We start from the raw sequence: 19,464 nt of genomic DNA, 5'->3' as shown, positions 1-19,464 counted from the left end.
GACGGGCCCATGCCAAGCCAAGTCTTCCCGGGTGGCCTTGCCTTGTCTGCAGAAGGGACCTACAGGGGACAGCTGGATGGGGAGGGGGAGGTGCGTGGCACCAGCGTTCCATCAAAGAAACCGAAGACGCTCTGCATGTAAAGTGGGGGGAAGAGGGAAGCTGCCCTGGCTGAGCATCCGCATGTGCCGAAGCCATCACTGTCTTCCACCACCCGGTCCTCACTGTCACCAGCCAGCTTCTACTGGCACCAGCCCTGCGTTAGGGCCCAAAGATGAGATAGAGAAGGAGACCCAGCCTTGACCTCCAAGATAATGAGGGACCACACACCCCCAATAAAGAGCCGCAGACGTGATCACAGAGGTCTCAACGGGTGGCCGTGATGGGAAGCTGGGAGCCGTTTCAGAACAGGGTGGGCAGGTTCTACGGTACCCACTTCACACACAGTGAGACTGAAGCTCCAGAGGGCCAACTTGTTGGGAGCCCTACGGGCACCGAGCAGCGGTGTGAAGCTGTGCTCAGAGCCTGCCGGTCTCCAGAAGTCTCTGCTCTCTCCCTGCAGGCAGCTGAAGAGCTGCCCCCCCCCCCCCCGTGCTTTTCTCAATGATGATCTGGCCAGAAGATTAATCAAATGCTGCTAAAGCTGCAGCCACCATCGGTGGCTTGGGGCGAGCTGTTTCTACAGACAAATGGAGGTTTCAGAGCTCCTGTTCCTTTTTAGCAAAAGGTTCAGGGGTAGGGGATGAGAAGAAGGGCCCTACCCCCGGTGTGAAGGGACTTCCTGACAGGTCAAAGGCATCCAAGGTGACAGGCATGAGTGAGGGCGAGCCTCCCAGGCCATGTGACCTCACCCAAGGCTCTCTCCACCCCCCAAACAGCCCAGGTGACCTCAGAGGCCTGGGTGCCTGCCCCTTCTGTTTTCCTCAAGGACAGCAACCAAGGAAAATGGCCCACTGGGGCCACTGGTGAATGCTAGGTCCCCTGCCTGGTGGGATCCGCAGACCAGCCCTCCCCTCCCAGCTCCCAGCTCGTCCTCACAGGACAGAAACCAAACTGGAGCAATCTTTACCCTCAGCCTGCAGGCACTGGGCAGAGCTGAGAGAGTCTCGGTTCTTGTCTCCTCTTCCTGTACCAGAAGCAAAGCAACGGCCCCTCCTAGGAGTCCTTCCCAGGAGGAGGGTGGAAGAAAGGAAAGTTCTGTGCAAGGTGGAGAAACAGGTAGTTTTTCCACGCTGAAAAGAGTGCATGGGCCCTACCTGCCAATCGGCTTGGAGTCAGGCAAGGGGCTTTCCACGCTGAAGAATCGGATTTTAATTCAGTCATTTTATTCATCTACTCTTTGATAACCACCAGACCACTGAGAACTTATCAGGCAAATGATCTCAACCCAAAAAGTGGGGGGAAAGGAAAGAAAATAGGGAAGGGTTGAGCTTTGAGATGGAAACATCTCGAACCCTCCCCCAACTGACCCATCAAACTCACGCTTCTCTCCAAGCTCCCCCTACACCAAAAATAAATAAATAAATAAAAGGCACGCACCCACGTCACACCCCATGTGCTCTCTCATTCACTTAACTATGAAACTGATGGGGGGGGGGGGATGTCATCACCAGCAGCAGGAATTAGTGTGCTGCTTTTTCCCAGGGTCACATCAGAGGAAAGTTGCACATAGAGAAACAAGCGGTGATGCTGGAGACCAACCCAGGGACCTGATACCGCTGAGCAGGGGGAGGGGCGCTGAGGTGCTCAGCTGTTCTAGCAGCGAGATGCTTTCTGTCTTCCAAGCCCCGTTTATGAATGACAGAGGAAACTTGGAAAGATACGCATCTCGCCCACTCCCCCTGCAAACATGTTTATCCTCGAGATGAAAATCGTGGCCCAAGCCCCAGTTACCAGTCACCCTTTCGCACCCTGATCCATGAATAATGTTTCCAAAATGTCTGCTCGTAGAAGCAAGATTCGGGATTTCACGGAAAACTGCAGAGAGACACAGACAGTACAATGCGCACCCCCTGATCGCCAGGGAAAGACAAAGAGGGGAGAGGGGACCGACCAAGAGGAGGTGCATCTACCAAGCCCATAAACCCAAACAGGTCCACCGAAAAGCCGCGAGGACCGAGGCTCTAGAACAACACGGGGCGCGGGTCGGTAATTACCATGCGGGTCCTATTGCCACCACTTCCAGGCAGAGGAACGGCTGGCTGAAGTTTGGTGCCCGTCTGCTGGTGCTGGGAGGGTTGTATTTGAAGCTCTGGGCACGTAGGGACGGCATGAGAAGGAGGCTGAGCTGGAAGGAACACCAAGGGGGGAGGGCAGGGAGAGTGCGAGCGAGGGAGAGGGAGAGGGAGCGAGCGATCTCTGGCTACGCCTTCCTCTGAGCTCCGGGAGCCCGGGAAGCGCTCATTCGAGGCCGGGGGAGAGGAGCAGGAGCAGGCGCGCGGCCCCGCTCGGCCCTGGCCCGGCTGCCCCGCGGGAGGGAGGACTCGGGCCGGCGCCCCCCTCCTGGCCGGCCGCCCTCGGGCCGCGGAGCGCGGCGCGCGCAGGGAGCTGTCCAGTTCAGCACCACCGGGAATGCAGTAGGTGGCCGCGCCTCCGCCGGGGGCCGCGCGGGCAGCGAGGGGGCAGGCGGCGGCCCATCCTGCAGCCAGACGCCGGCTCCCCGGCTTCCAGGAGCTTTGCAGATAGGGGGAGGGAAGCCCGCCTCGACTCTCCGGGAGAAACCCCCTCCCTCCCCCACTTCGCCAACACTGCCCCCGCCACCAACAACAATACCCGCCGCCGCTGCTCGTCCTGCCGCCGCCGCCGCCGCCGCCGCCGCCGGCGGGCCGAGCCATGGAAGGCGAGACCCCCGCACCTGTGCCGCTGAGATCAAGGGCTTACCGAATGCTGGGCAGTCGGGTCTGAAACGCCAGCGCCCGGGACCCCCCCAAGGAAGAGAACTGGCGAAGCCAAGGATTTTCATGGCGCAGGCCGCAGAGCCGAGAACCAAGAGCGAAGGTTGCATCTGGGCTCTTCGGATCTCTAACTGTCCAGGTCCCGACCATGAGAGATGGTGTTGATCACTCGGCCGCTGCCTGGTTCACTGTGGAAGCCATCTCCAAATTAGCTATCACATATGGAAACTGGAGACCAGAATTTTAGGAAAAGAGATTAAGGCATCTCACTTGGGGGGGGGTGGGGGGTGTCTTTTTATTTTTATTTTTTCTTTTTTTTTTTTTAAATCACTGCAACTGGAACAGTTTCTGATCTCAAAAGGCAAGCCTCTCTTCCCGTGTGATCTTTATAATTTACACTCTTTTCCGAGAGCTTTCTTACCTTCCTTTTTTTTAAATCTCTCCACACTCAGTTCACACATCTATCCATTTTATTATTAGTGGAATTATCTTTAATTTTTTTTTTCTGGCGTTGGTACTCGCACCCTCACACACACTCTCCTGAGAACCCGAAGTCGGTTGGGTGTTTATATAATGAAGAATTATGGGGCTGTTTGATCGAGGTGTTCAGATGCTTTTAACCACCGTTGGTGCTTTCGCTGCCTTCAGCCTGATGACTATAGCTGTGGGGACGGACTATTGGCTGTACTCCAGGGGGGTTTGCAAGACGAAAAGTGTCAGTGAGAATGAAACCAGCAAAAAGAACGAGGAAGTTATGACCCATTCTGGGTTATGGAGAACCTGCTGCTTAGAAGGTATTTGATTTCCCATCTCCTCCTCCCCCGCCCCTCCCCTCCCCATTCCCCCTCCCCACCCTCCTCCAAATAAGTCCCCTTTACATTCCACCATTTTCTTACTTCCCTCCCTTCCACCACGGATCAAGGTTGGTCGGGTTAGTTTCAGAGGAAAGAAAATCAATAAGCAAAAACCGTACTCCACTCTCTCCCTCCACCGCCCCCTTCCCCGACCTCTTCATTGGCACCATCCATGATATGATGGAAACCAGAGAATGTCTTTAAAAGTCAAATGGGCTCTGCCTGCACCGGAATCATTAGGATTTGCTTTGGGTTTAGCCCTCCATCTATGAGGAGGGGAAATAATTGCTTCCCTCAGTGATGCTCATCTGCTGGTCATGAAGAATTCAAAAACGTCCTCCTCTCCTCTCCCCTGACTCTCCGAAAGTCTCAGACGCATCGCCCTCTTTAAATCTCTTTCTTTTTTAAAAAGAAAAAAACTGCTATTTCTAAGAATCCTTATTTGGTAAATCCTAATTATTCCAGGATCTCAGGCTGAGTTCAAGAGCATTTCGTAATGTCTATGAGCCACACAGATCGTTCGAGGCGGCTGGCTGCGTGTGCATGTGTGTGTGTTAACGTTTACAAAGTCTAAAAATACATACGTCTCTCACAGGAAACAAGCCCAAGTTCTAATAAACAGCAATTCACTTGCGGGTTAGGCTGAGGACCAATTCCCTTTCACACAGAGTGACATGTCTGTCATCCAGCAGCGAGTGGAGTCAGCATTGTGCAGGGAGGGAGGGGGAGGGAGGCGCAGGCATGGGGAGGTTGAGGGGAATGGGGGAGCAGTGAGGCCCGGGAGGGGGGTCAGTAGTTGGCGCTGACTACTGAGGCAGGTGTGCAGGGTTCTGTGGGCCAGGGGGCCCTCATGGTGTCGAGGCTGTGAGGCACGGTGTGCATGAAGGCGTGTGCCATGGGACACACAGAAAAAACTCTGCGGGTCATACGAGCTGCATTTGGCAACAGACTTTCATGTGAGCGAGGGCATTTGCATAGCTATATGTCTGTGTGCATGAGCCACCCATAGGGAGACGTGCACCGAGGTGCATATGTGTCTGCGTGGAAAGCGGGGTTTATGTGCTCTGCTTCTGATGTGAACCAAGACCGGAGGCCGTGTCTGGGAAGCAGGCACCGCAGGATTGTTTGCTAAGCTGGACATGGGATGGCGATGCAGGGAGGGAGGCCAGGAGGTGGGGGAGAAGAGAGAGAATCGGACAGCAGAGGCAGAAACTAATGTGGCCCCAGGGTCTGACCCAAACTGAGCCAAAGCTGCTCTTTGGGAAATGGTTACGTCTGGGAGAGAGCACAAATTCCATATCCCCTTCCCAACATTCTTGGTGCGAATGGTTGAGTGATGGCTGAACATGTTTTGAATAGCTAAGTGACTTCATTGAGCCATGGTCTGTTTGACGCATACTGCATTTGGTGCCCTCTCTCCATCCAAGCCGCTGCCTTTAACATATTCTGCAGAGGACCTCTATGCTGAATGCCACACGCTCTCCCAGCCAGAGTCGGTTTCAGGAAATTAATAGGGACTGTTTTAAACACACGCATACACACCCCACCTTACCAAAGGAAAAGCCTGCATACCGCTGGTCGTCGGCAGTGAAAAGACTGTTTTCCTCTTAATGAAACATTCATGGCAGACTTTTATTCCCAAAGAGAAGGGAAGGGAAGTCAACGAGGAGTGCTTTAGGGAAGTGATCTTAGCGCCGATTTGCCTCTCTCGGATTTTAGTTAGATGGATGGAGATAGGTGGGCAAGAGATGAGAGGAAAGACAGGATATTATTTTAGGTGAAATGTCATCAGATATTGGTGACTTGGTATAAACAGACTTTTTTTAATCAGGGTTTTATTTACAAATGCTCAACACTGTGATCTTTGAAACATCTTCTAATTCCCAGAAAGCGAGGGGTCTAGAGGTAGCTGTGGGCCACTTGTGCATTGTAAGGCTTAAGTATGTTCATTGAAATTCTGTCTGGTTGGCGTCCGATCTCCAAATGTGCTGGCCACACCCTTTAACTAGCTCCAAACTGCACCCCCTCCTCCAGTCTGGACCAGCTGAAGGGTTAGAATCGCAACCCTTCCCAAAGGTCTTGTGATGCTCACAGAAGCTGTGGGTTTGGCACTGTCCAGTGGTCTTCCCGGGTGCCCAGCCCCAGGCCCTTGCCTCCAGGTGGCGAGGGGCGGGCAGGCCAGGTCTCTTTAGGGTTGATGTTTCCTGTCCACGTGGAGCCAAGGCCTGCCCAAGGAGGGCTGTTGCTCAGGGCCCAGTTCACCTGGCCCTTATTTTCCAAAGCTTCTGTCCATATTTGGGGCTTTGCGGGCCTGGGACCATCTTAGGAAACTGGATCGTGGCCACTCGGTGAGTCATATTTTCAGGCTGCATTGATTTCCAAAGATTGTAAGTTCACTTATTTCCAGAAGTTGGCGTAGACGGTTCTTGGAGATGGTTGGTGTGATTGCTTTTTGGACCAAGCATTCAAGACAGAGCCGGCCTCTGGGGAGGCGAAGTTACCAGCGCTTCGGGTTCTCCGATCTGTGATTTTTTGGGGGTAACTAGACTTGCCAAAAAGGTCCCTCTGTGGCCTCTTTAATTATGTGTTCTGCCCACACCTGAGAAGTTGTGAATGGATTTCAAATCGTCTCTCCGAGACGCTGCTAATAACTGCAGATGAAAAACAAGCCCGTCTCCCTCTGATCTCTTTACCCTTTGGCTCCCACCAGGACTTTTTTTTTTTTTAATCTCCCAAAATGATATTTTCGTTCACCTCTGGATGAAAATAAGAATTAGGAAATATTTCCTTGCTTTGTTGCTGCTTTTGAAGTTCATTAGTCTACAGAAGAATCAGAAGGGACACGGCCACCTGTTAGGTGCAAACGGAGGGGAGGGACAAGAATCAAGAGAAAACAACCTTGGCCCTTACCTTTCCTCCTGCAGAGTAGCTACTGAAATGTGAGCGTGAACTTGAACTTCCAGCAGGCCGTGTCCTGGGTGGGACTTGAGGAAGGGGGTGAGGCTGGGGGCAGGTGTACCTGGGCACAAAGGGGGTGCGAGGGACAGGAGGAGTTCTCAGACTTTTCAAGAAAGCTGCAGTAGGCGTCCAGGTGGGGGACGTAGGGGTGTTTCAGGGAGGAGCTTGGTGAAATCCACAAGAGGACACTGGGACCGGCTGCTCTGAGGGAGGCGTCTCTGGGCCTGTGGTGGCTTGCAGATCAGGGCATTAACCTCTGTTAACCCCTAAAGGAAACCTGGTGTCCAGGGGACAGCAGGTTCACTCGGTTGACTCTCCTGGCCCCTCTCCCCTCTGCCTTGCAGAAGAGGAGCTGGTCACTGGGCAGCAGGGTCTGGAACAGGAACATACCTCCGGGGCCCTGTTCTCTCCTGCCCCTTTGCCTTATGGTCTGAGGGGCAGCAGGAATCATGCTGCCTGTCCAGGCTGACCGGGTCCCTCTGCCCACTTCTCCAGCTCCTGTTCCCTCGGTACTGCCACTGTGTCCCCTTCACAGCTGCTGCTCACAGAGGACCTGACAGCCATTCTAGGTCCTCCCTCTCGTCGAGCAAGCAGTGTCTCCGTCGTCCCGCTCGCTCTTTCCCAAGTTCATAGCTGCACAGCCCTGGTGCAGCCTGCACGGGGTGGAGTGTTCTAGACTGAAGGGAAACGGCCTTGGTGTCAGGAGAGCCGGCAGCCTCTCCTGGACACTCTTACAGATGGCCCTGCTGGGCCGCCACGCGGCGTGCGAACTGCTTCATGATCCCTGAGCTAACGGGACTTTCTTTAGCAACTCCACACACAGTAAGTGCATCAGAAATAGTGATCAATGGATGGGCTCAGAAATTCTTTTAATTACTGAAATGAATGCAAACATCAAGTGAGAGAGAGAGAGAGAGGGAGAAAGGAGGGAGAAAGAGAGAGAGGGGAGGGAAGAAGTCAGAATGATTTGTTTGTTCTTCCTGGAACATCTTTTATTTAAAAAAATAATAATAATGAGTCATGAGACTATGATTACAAAATAAGAAAATTCAAAAAGAGCCAGCCACCGGTGCTTCATGGATCCTAACTATTTAAAGTGGAGACCAATTATTCAAGGAAAGTTAAAGAACGCCCAGCCTCCGCAGCAAGGAAGACAGCACTAGCCGATCGTCCTCCGGTTTCTGCTTTTACATTCACCAAAGCTGGGTTTCATCTCATCAGTACCAGACGCCTCTGGGCAGAGAGCAGGCATTGTCACGGACCAGGCTTATTTAGCTTTTCCAGAACCTTCTATGTCCTAGCGAACCTCCCATCTAATTCTCAGGACCCTGAAACTTTCCCCAGGCCTGTCTGGGTTCTAAGTGGCATTTCCCATACAGCCAGGTGGGCACCCCACCCTTCTCACCCCACCTTAGCCCGACTTGCCCCTTACTTACCTGCGGGTCCCAGGGTTGGCACCCAGGCCGGCCCTCGCTGCCTCTCCATGTGTGAGTGGAAGGAGGCATCCAGGGGTGGGCTGCTGGCTGAGGTCGCAGGGCCCAGTGTCTGAGCCCAGACTTCATGGGGCCCTTGGGACTCTGGGCTGCATTTCCCTGGAGACTTCGAGGGCTCTGCGCAGTCCACCTGGCCGGTGACGGGGATTCTGCTCTGGGTGCACCCCCTGCACCCCATCCCCCAGCTGCCATCTGGAGCGCCGGCACCTTTCGGGGTGATGCCCTCTGTCCTAACTCCTCTGTCCCGCGAGCTGAGGCCCAGAGGCTGAGGGAGGCAGCACCCAGTCCCTCCCACCGAGCTCAGGTGAACGCTTCATTTTCTGCCCTTCAGTTCGGACCCGGCCTCGGTGTGAACAATCCGTTGGTTTGGGGTTGGCAAGTGTTTTTAAAACAGCAAATTAACGTCCCCGTAACTCATGGAAGTGTGCAGAGAATGTCCTGGGGCGTAGTTGAAGGGATGTCCCAGACCCACAGACCCGGGCTCACCTGAGGCACCGTAGCCTTCTGAGCCATGTGACGTGGGAAAGCTGGACCTCTCCAGGCCTTGGTTTTCCTTTTTTATTAAAAGGGAGGAAGTATCATCGTCTCCTCCCAGGGTGGCCAGATGAATAGATGTCCTCACTTCCTGTCCCCAATCATCTTATTTGAAACTGTTCTCAATCCCCCACCCACCCCTCCTACATCTCCTTACCCATTCTGGTGTCTAGCAGGCACCTACCACCTCCTCAGCCTCTACCTTTGCTCATCGAGCCTGTCTCTCACCACTAGACACCAGCCCTGTGAGAGCCAGGTTTTTCCTTCCTGCCCATTGCTGGGGTCCCAGCATTCATGACATCGCAAGATGGAAACCACCTTTGTTGGTGACCAAGCACATGCCCACTGCCTGCCACAGGGTGTCGTTCAGAAATGGTGGCCCCTCTGGTGCTCAGGGAGGGCTCTTTGAGTGAGAAGTGGTGGAAAGCTTTTTTTTTTTTTTTTTTTTTTCTGATATTCTGAAAACTAGCAGAGCTCAATACAGGGGAGGGAGGGAACATGGAGAGGAGAGAGAGCTCAGCACACAAGGGGCCAGAATAAAGAGTGACAAAAAATAGAATGTGCTTGGAGAGAAAACAGGGCCGGGTAAGGACGAGCTGGGGGTCCAGGCGTCCCCCCCAGGGCAGATCCCGAACACACTGTCCTTCCCCACCCAGGGCCTCCACAGACTCTCAGGGACGTCCTCCCAGGACTGTCCACCTTCTGGTGGTGGCAGTGGGGAGAGAAAAGACCTAGGCAGACTGAGATTTTTTAATGTATCAAAATTCAATGACTCTTTCTAGCTTCAAATACCTTTTTTGCCCCGAAAGCCAAATTCTCATGAAACGCACCCGCGAGTTTCCGCCTGGTTTCAAGCTGCCATCCGGCAAGGCCTGTCCCACGCTCCACGAGTCGCAAGTGCTAGACATCACAGGCAGCAGCGTGGTTCAGGGGCCACTGACTCGGGACCCCAGAGCCTGCTGGAGGCCGCAGACCCCGACTTGTGAAGTGAACTGTGGCCGACGCAGCACGGGCTGGGAGGGGCTGGGAGGGAGTGACATTGGGTTGGGGCCTTCCCTGAGGAGGAGGGACGGGCATGGAGAGCTGGAGGGCTGCCTGGAGTTAACGGTGACAGAGAAAGAAAGAATATTCCAAGTGGGGGGACACCCAGTGCAGAAGTGAGACCAGTGGTGGGAAGCCAGGCGCTGGAGCGGGGTGTCCTCGGCTGAGGCTGGATGGTGGGTAGGGGATGTGGACGTGGTCTGAACCCCCGAGACCTTGTTAGTCTTGCTTTTTTTTAAGACCTTGTTAGTCTTGCTGAAGGCTTATACTTTCTGTCTCTGGCTTCTGGTGTATAGCTGTGTGACCTTGGACTACTTAATTCAGTCTCTGTGCCTTCCTCTCACCATCTATTCACCGGGGATGGTACCGCCTGCCTGCAGGTGGCTTTGGGGATAGGACAGCCCTTCTCTCGCCTTTGCCTGGCTCTCTCCTCTTGCGCCCCAGGCTGAATGCAGGGATCTTTCTGCCTCCCAGCTTCCCGGGACCACCGTGCAGAGGGCGGGACAACGGACTCCACTGAATTCACTGAATTTCCTTTCTCTAAGTGCAAAGAGTGGCAGGCGAAGACGGGGACTGGGTGCCAACTCTGGGAAACACAGGAAGGCAGTGGCGACGGCTCCCCACCTCCAGGACCCTGGGAGGGAGCCCCACAGGGATCCTAAGAGCAGGCCGCTCCCAGCAGGGGACCTTCCTCCTGGGCGTCTGCGACCTGTGGCCTCTCCTTATCACCCTCCCATGAATTCCAAGGGTTCCTGGCTCCTTTTACAGCATGATAGGATCTTGGAGGATTTGAGCAGGAATCTGGATGAAGCTCAGTTATAACCTTGAGACTTTTTTCCTTTTAATATTTACTTTTTAGTTGACATTGGACGCAGTACCTTTATTTTATTTCTTTATTTTTATGGGGTGCTGAGGATGGAACCCAGGGCCTCGCAGGCGAGAGCTCTTCTGCTGGGCCACAGCCTCAGCCCCATCACCTGGAGACTTTTTGAAAATAGGAACGGGGCGGAGGAGGGCCCTGGCTCCTCCTCCTGGGTGCAGAAGTGGCCGTCTCCTCCCTGTTCCGTCACCTCTGGGTTCTGAGGCCTCTGGGGGGGAACGGGTCTAATGTTCACATTGATTACAAGACACATTCTGATTTCAGAAACCTTGAACTTTAAACTTCGGGTCTTAGAACCGAAGGAAGATGGAAAGCTCATTGCAGGCAGGGAGACCCCAGGCAGGTGCAGAGGGAGCCCCGGGGTCTCTCCAGCTTGCAGCTGGTGCCCAGCCTCGGCCTTGGGAAGCAGCCTGGGGCAGAGGAACCCGCAAGTCTCCTACAGGGGCAGGGTGACGGTGCTCTCTGCTCAACAGCATGTCCCTGAGCGGTGCCAGGTGCTGCTGAGTAGAAGGCTCAGCCCTGTCCTGGAGGAACTCAGCTGTGGAGGAGCTCTACCAGTGGACAGAGACGACGGCCGGCACACCCCAAAACCGGCACAGAGGGCTCTGGGGACTGGGGGCACAGAGATTGGGGAACGTGGTGCAGGGAATCCGGTTCTGAAGGGTGCAAAGTGTGGATGAGCAGGCTCAGGAAAGGAGGGGCACTTCAGACCAAGGAGTGGCATGCCCCGTCACACAGGAGCCCAGGAGGAAGCCCTGGAAGGCAGAAGGCTGAGGAGGGCCGGGAGGCGACAGGGGACAGGGAGCACGCACAGAGCAGTTCTGCAGTTCTGCCCAGAGGGTGTTGAGCCAGGAGGGCCACACCGGGCTTTCCCATTCTCCGGGATGAGAGGTTTCCTGGGCAGGTGCTGGACACAGAGAGCAGGCCGCCGCCCGTGTGAGTTACAGTAAACAGAGGTCAGGAGAGGGGAGGAGGTAAGAGTGGTCAACAACAGGAGCCCATCCAAACCCCCCCAGTCTAACTAGCTTTACTGAACTACTACTATGTGACAGGCGCTTCGGCTACCAACACGCACGCAGACAGCCAGTGCCCGGACGTCCCTCCCTCAGGAGGCCTCTTGACCACCTTAGCTGCAGCAGGCCTCAATCCTGTGGCCCTCTTTTCATTTTTTCTCTGATTTTTTATTTTTTTGTCTTCTTTCTGAGCATCCGCTTGCTCAGATTCGAGTCCCCTGTAGGACTGCATGCTCCACGAGGGCGGGACCTGTCTGCCCAGCTACCACGGTCCCCCAAAGCCTGGTCTAGAATCCGGCATGGACAGAGTGCTCAGGGATGTGACAGTAAAGGCCAGGGGGCTCCCAGTCTAGCCAAGGGGACCGACCAGCTTGGGAAGGGACCCTCCCAGCGACCTCTGACCAGCCTCTTTTCCCGCTCGGCTGGGACAGCGACCTTCTGCAGAGCCCGTGAGACCAGCAGGGCTTCCCCCGGGCATCCTGCAGGGCCCCCAGGCCACGCCTTGGCCTAAAGCTTCAGGAAGTAGCCAGGCTGGTCTCCTGGACGCCAGGCCAGTTCCCCTGGAGAAACCCTGGTCGGTGGCCGCCTGGCCCAGGGACTGGCCCACAGTCTGGGTTTGGCTGAGGAGCACCACCCCTGCTCCTGACACTCGGTTGGTCTTCCAGCTGCTACCAAGGTGCCGAGGCCCCACCTTGGGGACTGGACCCTTGCCTCACCTCCACAGTCACCCACAGCTCAGGACCCAGCGGGCCTCACTTGGGCCACGGCCAGGCAGAGCTCCCCAGAGACCTGAGTCCCGGCCCCAGACCCTCCTGCAGCCGGCTTTGCCCATGGCACTTCCCTGGTTGTCCCTGCTTACAGTGTCACCTAGGCTCCCATGTCACCTCTCCCCCGCCCTGGCCTCTGTCTTCCCCTCCTGAGGGCAGGTCTCACCCTTTATCCTCGTTGAATTTTCCCTCAGATTGAAAACTCTCCCACCCCCATTGCTTTTTTTCTTTTTTGTTTCTTGTTTTTGTTTTTTTTTCTTTTTTCCTGCGGTGCTGGGGATTGAACCCAGGGCCTCGTGCGAGGCCAGCCCTCTACCAACTGAGCTGTATCCCCAGCCCACCCCCCATTTCTTTTTGCCCCACAGGACAGCCATTCTGCAGTGCTTGGTGGTAGTGACCATGAGAAGAGTCACTCACTGAGTCCTTCTTTTGTGCTAAGCGCTGGTTTAGAGCTCTCCAGAGGTTAGCGCTCATCTAATCTCCACATTTCCTCAGATACCCATTGTCTCCATCTGAAGGGGATCAGAAAAGTTAACCATCATGCCCAAGGTCACACAGCAAAGTGACAAAGCTGGACTTCCAACCCAGGTCTTTCAAACCCCAGAACCTGAATAAGGCTTCTGTTACACTGATTATGTTTACAGTTCTTCCTTGAACCCCAGATCTCTAAACACTTTTTTTTTCGTAGTTGAGGGTGTGCTGGGTGGAAGTCACTGTTTCTACTCCTGTGCACGATGAACTAGTCGACAGTTAGAAGGTTCAATTGGGACATGCTCCTTGCCCAGGGGGAGGGGGACAGATTTTCTCATTGCTGTGGACACAGAGGGGGACCTCATAGCCTAGGGACACTTGCAGCTTGTGGGGTGGGGGGGTGAACCTTGCTGCTCTCCTGCCTGCTGCCCAGGGGAGGACCCGCCATGCTGCTCTGACCCGTGGTCCCGGGGTGTCCGCAGCAGCCTCATGCTCTCCCCAGCCCCCTCCCCAGCACCCTGCGCTCCACCCCAGCCAGGCCCCTCCTGTCAGCTCTGCCTCCAACAGCCGGGTCCCAGCCCTGCTCACCTGCTCTGCGCCTGGGGCAGGACTCTGACCCTCCAGGTCCATCTCTGACCTGGGAAGGGAGCGAACCCTGCATCTCCCCGGGAGTGGGCACGAGTGCTGCGGGCTGCTGTCCCCGCCTGGTGCTGGCTGGTGCCAGGGTTATTATTTGTCATCCTCGCGGGTGCCAAGGGTGGTGGGCGAGGGGTTGTGCGGGGCCCTCTAATGCTCAGCAGCTCCAGAACTTTCCTGCCAAAGACGCTGTAACCCCAGGCCCAGGCCTGCTGGGCAGCAAGAAGGGGAGCTGGGCACAGATGTCCCTTCGGTGCGGGCCTGCATGTCCCCGAGTCCCCCCACTCCAGAGCGTCCCGAGTGGCTGCTTCGCTGGGTGGCCTTCGCCTGGCTCCGTGGGCGTCTGAGTTTGCAAACTCGACTCCGCGCCCGTGGCAAATTAAAGGCAGAGTCTTTGTCTCGACAGCTGAAAGTGTCACTAGAGCCACACCAGGCTGCAGGGGCTGGTGTCACGGAGGAAGGCAGGAAGCCGTGCAGCTGTAGATAAGTGACCATGTCCACCCTCCTCCGCGGGGGCGAGCCTCCTCCGCTCCCCTCCTGGGCGTCCCCCGAGCTGGCGCTTCCAGACCAGACGAGTCTCGCCACTGGGTCTCTCGGGAGCTGCTCTTCCAGAGGGTGACATTTCCTAACCTTGACCCCAGCCTGGGAAGAGCTCCCTGTTGTACCGACCAACCCCCTGCCAGGCGCCGTTCAATAACTAAATGCCAGGTGCCTGGGAGGCGGTCCACGCGGCCACTGTCCCCGGAGGGGGGGGGGGGACTTGCTGGGGGACCCTGGGCTTCAGAGAGAAGAAGGAACCCAAGGGTTTCAGAGTAGGAGACCACTGCCCAGCAATGACCCAGGAGACACTTGAACCTCAAGACACACCGCGTGGTCGGGGAGAGCGCCCAGGTCCAAGCTGAAATCTGGCGGCTCTGTGCTGCGTCCTGGGTCACTGACGGGCCAGCCCCGGGGGTCTGCCGCCCCCTCCAGCCTCTCCTCCCTGTTTGATTTTCCTCATTATATTTATGTTCTCTGGATCCGTCTGTCTTCGGTACCTAGTACCAGGCCCGAGATCAGCACCTGGGACATAGTAGGTGCTTCATAAATGTTTGCTGGGTGACGACAGATGTGCCCCAGCTCTGAAGGAGTCAGTGAGCCGGGGACATTGGTAAAAAAGCACGTGTGAGGCCACGTAGAGTGGTGCACACCTGTAATCCCAGTGACTCCAGAGGCCAGGGGAGGAGGATCACAAGTTCAAGGCCAGTCTCAGAAACTTAATGAGACCCTGCCTCAAAATAAAACAGAGAAAGGGCTGAGGATACAGCTCAGTGGTAGAACACACACCCACACACACACACACACACACACACACACACACGTGCGCCAAGGGAGAGTGACTCCGTGTGAGGAAGTCAGGAAAGGGATCCTAAAGGAAGCGCCCTAGGCAGTGGGTTCTGCAGGGTGAATAGGAGTTTGCCAAACAGGACAGAAAAGGCCCTAAGCAGAGGAGGCGAATGGCATCGCCCAAAGCTGCCCAGAGGGTGGGGTCAAGGAGAGAATGCAGCTCTGGCCCTGGGCAGCAGACTCCCCAGGGACCTTGCTGGCTGATGCTGACTCAGGGCCAGGGCCGGGTGGATGCTGAGGTGCCGCGTTCCCAGCTCCCAGGTGGGGCTGGTGTCGAGAAGCCAGGCTGTGGGGCACGGCAGCGGGGCCTGGGGACGTGAACCTAAATCCCACACAGCCTCTGGCGAGCGGCCTGTTTCTTGGCCTCTACCCTGAGGCCAAGGACCTCCCTCCCAGGCCCAGCCCATCGCACCAGCGCCTCAGCTTCCCTCTCCCTGAAAGGCAGGGGTGGACCAGAGGTGCGGGTGGAAGGAGGCCTTTCCCCACGAGGGCCGGTGGTCCACGGCCCGGGGGCTGCTGTCAGTGTCCCTTACCAGGAGGGAGGGGGAGGGGGCTCTCCCCCAAGCGCTGCTGGACCCAGGGACGGTCAGCTTAGGGACGTCAAGCAAGGCAAACATAGGCGCTTACGGTTCTGGAGGTCAGAGGTCCAAGCAGGGCCCTGGGCTGCAGTCCGGGTGTCAGCAGGGCCGTGTGCTCTCGGGGGTCTCTCAGGAGAACCTGCCTGCGTTGGGGGGGGGGCTCCATTTACCTTCACAACCAGCCACCTGCCCAAGCCAGCGGCCTCCAGTCCTCTCAGCCTCCCCTCCATGCTCAGGGGCCCTCGAGGTTACACTGGCCCCCAAGATCACCCAGGATGACCTGGCTCAAGGTCAGACGACGAGAGGGCTGATTCCATCTGTAACCGTCACTCACCTTTGCCATAGAGCGTGACCCAGGCACTGGTTACAGCAGCTGGGATGTGGCCATCCCTCTCCTCCCACGGGAAGCGGGTTCTTCAATAGCTCCCGGATGCCGCAGCACACCTGGAGGGAATCAGAGCTTGCAGCAGGAAAGATTAGATTTGACTAACAGTAACGGAAAAATAGAATTGGCAGTGGCTTAAATAAGACGAGAGATTCATTCTCTTTCGAGTAAATGGATCTGGAGGTGTGTAGTATAAGGCTGGTCTTGGGGACCCACCAACTGGTCAGCAATGCAGATTTCTACAGTATCCGGCTCCACCACCTCTACAGTGTAGCCTTCAAACTCACAGTGCAGCCTTCAACCTCACAGTGCAGCATGGCTGCCAGAGTTCCAGCCACTGCCTTCACATCTCACACATCAAGGTAGAGGATGGCACAGAAGGACAGGGGCAAAGGGTACCTGTCACCTGGCTCCTAAGGAGGCTTCCTGGAAGACATCATGCAACATTTTTACTTTAGTCCCAAGGGCCACAGGTTTCTGACATGACCCTGCCCTAGCCACACCCTTTATTCCAGGTGACCACATGCCCATGAAACACTGGAGAGTCTGTGGCTAGAGAAGGAACGTAGGGAGGGAACTAGCCGAGGGTCCACAGAGCTCCCCTCGCCCAGCCCTCATCTGACCCTCCAAGACCTCGAGGCCCAGGAGGGAAAGGGCCGGCCATGCCACCGAGGAGCCAAAGAGCCGCCGAGAGCCCAAGTGCCCAGCCCTGGGCAGCTGTGGCACAGAGCGTGCGCGGGGACTTTGCCACTCCACCACACCCTGGGGGCCACTCTGGACCACAGGGTCTGTGGCGGCCTCTCTGGGGGCAGATGAAAGCCCCACCTTCGGGAGGCCCTGTCCTCCTGAGTCTCCTCAGCCTCCTTCCTCCTGCACCTCTGCTGCTTCTGCCCTGGTGAGCTCGAGGCTCCTCCATGTGTCCACAGAGCCATCGACGGCAGGGGCCTGTCCGTGCCGAGGGGCAGCAGGTCTGGCGCTGAGCAGAGGAGGCCTCTCCCTTTCCCTCTGTGACAGGGGATGTCTCCTTGGAGATGAGGCTTTCTGTCTGAAGCGGGTTGTGACAGGGACTTTCGGTCGCCTGGACGCTCTGCGGGGTTTGTTTTGACATGGGACAGGGTGGACGGCAGTGCAGAGCCGGGGGCAGGAGCAGCGCCGCCTTCTCCTGTCAGCAGCAAAACCCAAGGGCAGCCGCCCCGGCACCCACTGCCCCCAGGCACCGACCCGTGTGGAGAGCTGGGTGCTGCCTTGAACTTCCTCTGTGGCTTCAACCAGGCGAGAAAGCTCCCGAGACAGGGATGGTGTCAGATGGGGCTGTTCCCCTGCCTGGCACGGTGCCAGGCACACGGCAGGCACATGGTCCTCCAGTGGGGGACCAGCCGGGGTGAGGTAGCCAGGCAGCATCTGGCACGCAGTAGGTGCTCAGCAGAAGTTTTTTGATAAAAGAAAGAAGGAGCGGAGGGAAGGAAGGGAGAGAGGACGGGAGACGCCCGGGAGACCCAGCTGGTCTGGGCCCGGCTTCCCGGGAACCAGCGGAAGCTCAGAGCTCGGGCAGCTGTCCCGGCCGCGGCCCTGGAACAGCAGAAGCCTCCCCGCGGTCTGCAGGAGGACAAGGGCCTGCCCTGGTGTCTGCTTCACAGAGCACTGAGCCTCTGTGGCTTCTGACAGGCCTCCTCGGCCGGGGCCTGGCACCAGGGCTGCAAGCCGAGCCAGAGGGGTGGGGCGCAATGGGAGGGGCACAGGGCGGCCGTACCTGGCCACCCTGTCTCACCGGGTGGCCTTCAGGCCTTGGGAGGACAGGAGACAGAGGTTGGGGCGAGAGCCCCTAAGGATGGCAGAGGCTGCCCCAGGGCAGGAGGCCTGGGCCCCAGGGCCTCTCAGAGCAGATGAACAGGCCGCTAGAGCCCAGAGGGTCTGTGACAGTTGGTTGGAGCTGGGAAAGTGGCAGCATGATTCAGGGAGGGGCCTGCCTCCCCCCAGGCAGGGACAGTCGCCCCGCCCCACAGATGCACGGCCCAGGGAGCACCCTCTGCCCACAGAGGACACAGAAATGCCAGGCCGGGAGGAAAGGGGTGTGCACTGAGTGACCAGGAGCAGCCTCAAAGCCTGTGGCTGGGACCCAGGCGAAAATCACCCCAGGGCCACACCCCCAGCAGCCTGGGACCAATAGATTTTCCCTGGAACCCAACCACTTCCAGGCCTAGTTTCTCCCTGCATTGATTGGGCAGCGTCTGAGCCTCAGGCGGGCCTGGGTTTGGATCCAGACGTCCTGAGCCCCAGGCAGGACGCTCCTGAGCCTCGGACTCCTGTCTGCCAGGGAACGGAGAACCGCAGCGCTCACCCCAAGAGTGTGCAAGAAAATCCACTTATGTCGGGGGCTCGCAGAGCAGAGGCCGCGGAGACGTGTTAAAGCCAGACTTGCCTCCCGCCAGTCCTGGGGACCCCGGGGGTGTTCCCACGTGTCCAGATGCTGCCCCCAAACACCTTCTCCACGCACCCAGCGTTGGCCTCCACCTGAGTCGCAGTGCCCCAGGAATCCCGGCCCCATGCCCTAGGGATGTTTTTAACACATATTTAAGACATTCAGCTTCAAGTGTTCAAACGTCCATCTCAGCACCCCTTAAATTCATCCCGGACACACAGCGGCCACTTCAACAGCTCATTATGACTCCCAGCCCACCCCTGCGCCGAGGAGAGAACCGTGGCCCTCTATTCCTACCACAGCGCAGCTTTTCCCTTTAGGTGGTAAAAGGGCTCCGGGGGAGAAAGGGCAAAGGTCAGAGGCCAACCCACAGAATCGCCTGGACTCCAAGAGCCTTCCTGAGGCATGGGGGACACTTGGGGCACAGGTACCCCGCCACGCGTTCTTCATGGAGAAAGGACAGTGGTGCAGGCGGCCGCCCTGGGAGAGATGGTGGTGTCCCCTGTGTGTGCTGGGGGCTTTCCCCTCGGCCTCCTGCAGCACCCTTAGGTGATGTCCCCTTCTCAAGACTCCTTCAGGGCAAGGGGAATCAGCTTTTTTCTCTCCAACCCAGCAATAAAGGGATTTCTTTGCCCACCTGTGAGTCTTTCAAACACAGATGATTCCCCCTAGTCTGAGAGGTACAGTCACCCCGGGCATCCTCAGGAGACTGGCCCCTGTGGACATAACCAAATAAGCAGAACCACTCAACTCCCCTCAGTGAGATGGCACAGTATGTGCACATCACACGCGCACCTCCCGCCTCTAGATCTCTTACAGTACCTGGACCACGTCGATGCTCTGTGTCGTTACAACTAGAGACAGGAAAAGGGTTGGCCGTGTTCAGTACAGACACAATTTTTTAAAAAAGAAATAGTTTTGATGCATGCATGGCCCACTAAGATGGCCCACCAACAGCGCTGGCTTAGAAGAGACTTCAAAACTTCTCAGCAATGACGGCACCACGGCGGGAGAGCAAGAGCGGCCGTCCAGCCGCAGTGACCGTCTTCTTCAGCAATCATGGTAGAAAGCACTCGGAGACAGGGCTTGGGAACATGTGCCTCCAAGCCTAAGAATGATGGTCCAGGGTGACCAGAATCCAGGTGTCGAGTCCAGAG

The 19,464-nt window shown here is 56.8% G+C and overlaps 1 protein-coding gene across 1 annotated transcript in view; it reads left to right on the top strand.

Moving 5' to 3' along the window:
* Positions 1-3,475: 3,475 nt before the first annotated feature.
* CACNG2 (calcium voltage-gated channel auxiliary subunit gamma 2) overlaps positions 3,476-19,464 on the top strand; it is a gene marked incomplete at both ends in the record, with an annotated part of 106,033 nt that continues 90,044 nt past the window's right edge. The window contains one exon of the mRNA XM_081310940.1: positions 3,476-3,686. Within this exon, the coding sequence (XP_081167066.1) occupies positions 3,476-3,686 (211 nt within the window). The remainder of the gene's footprint in view (positions 3,687-19,464) is intronic.

This window comes from Spermophilus citellus, assembly GCF_964194105.1.
Source record: "Spermophilus citellus genome assembly, chromosome: 10".
Classification (NCBI taxonomy): domain Eukaryota; kingdom Metazoa; phylum Chordata; class Mammalia; order Rodentia; family Sciuridae; genus Spermophilus; species Spermophilus citellus.
This window is presented reverse-complemented; position numbering and strand designations above follow the sequence as displayed.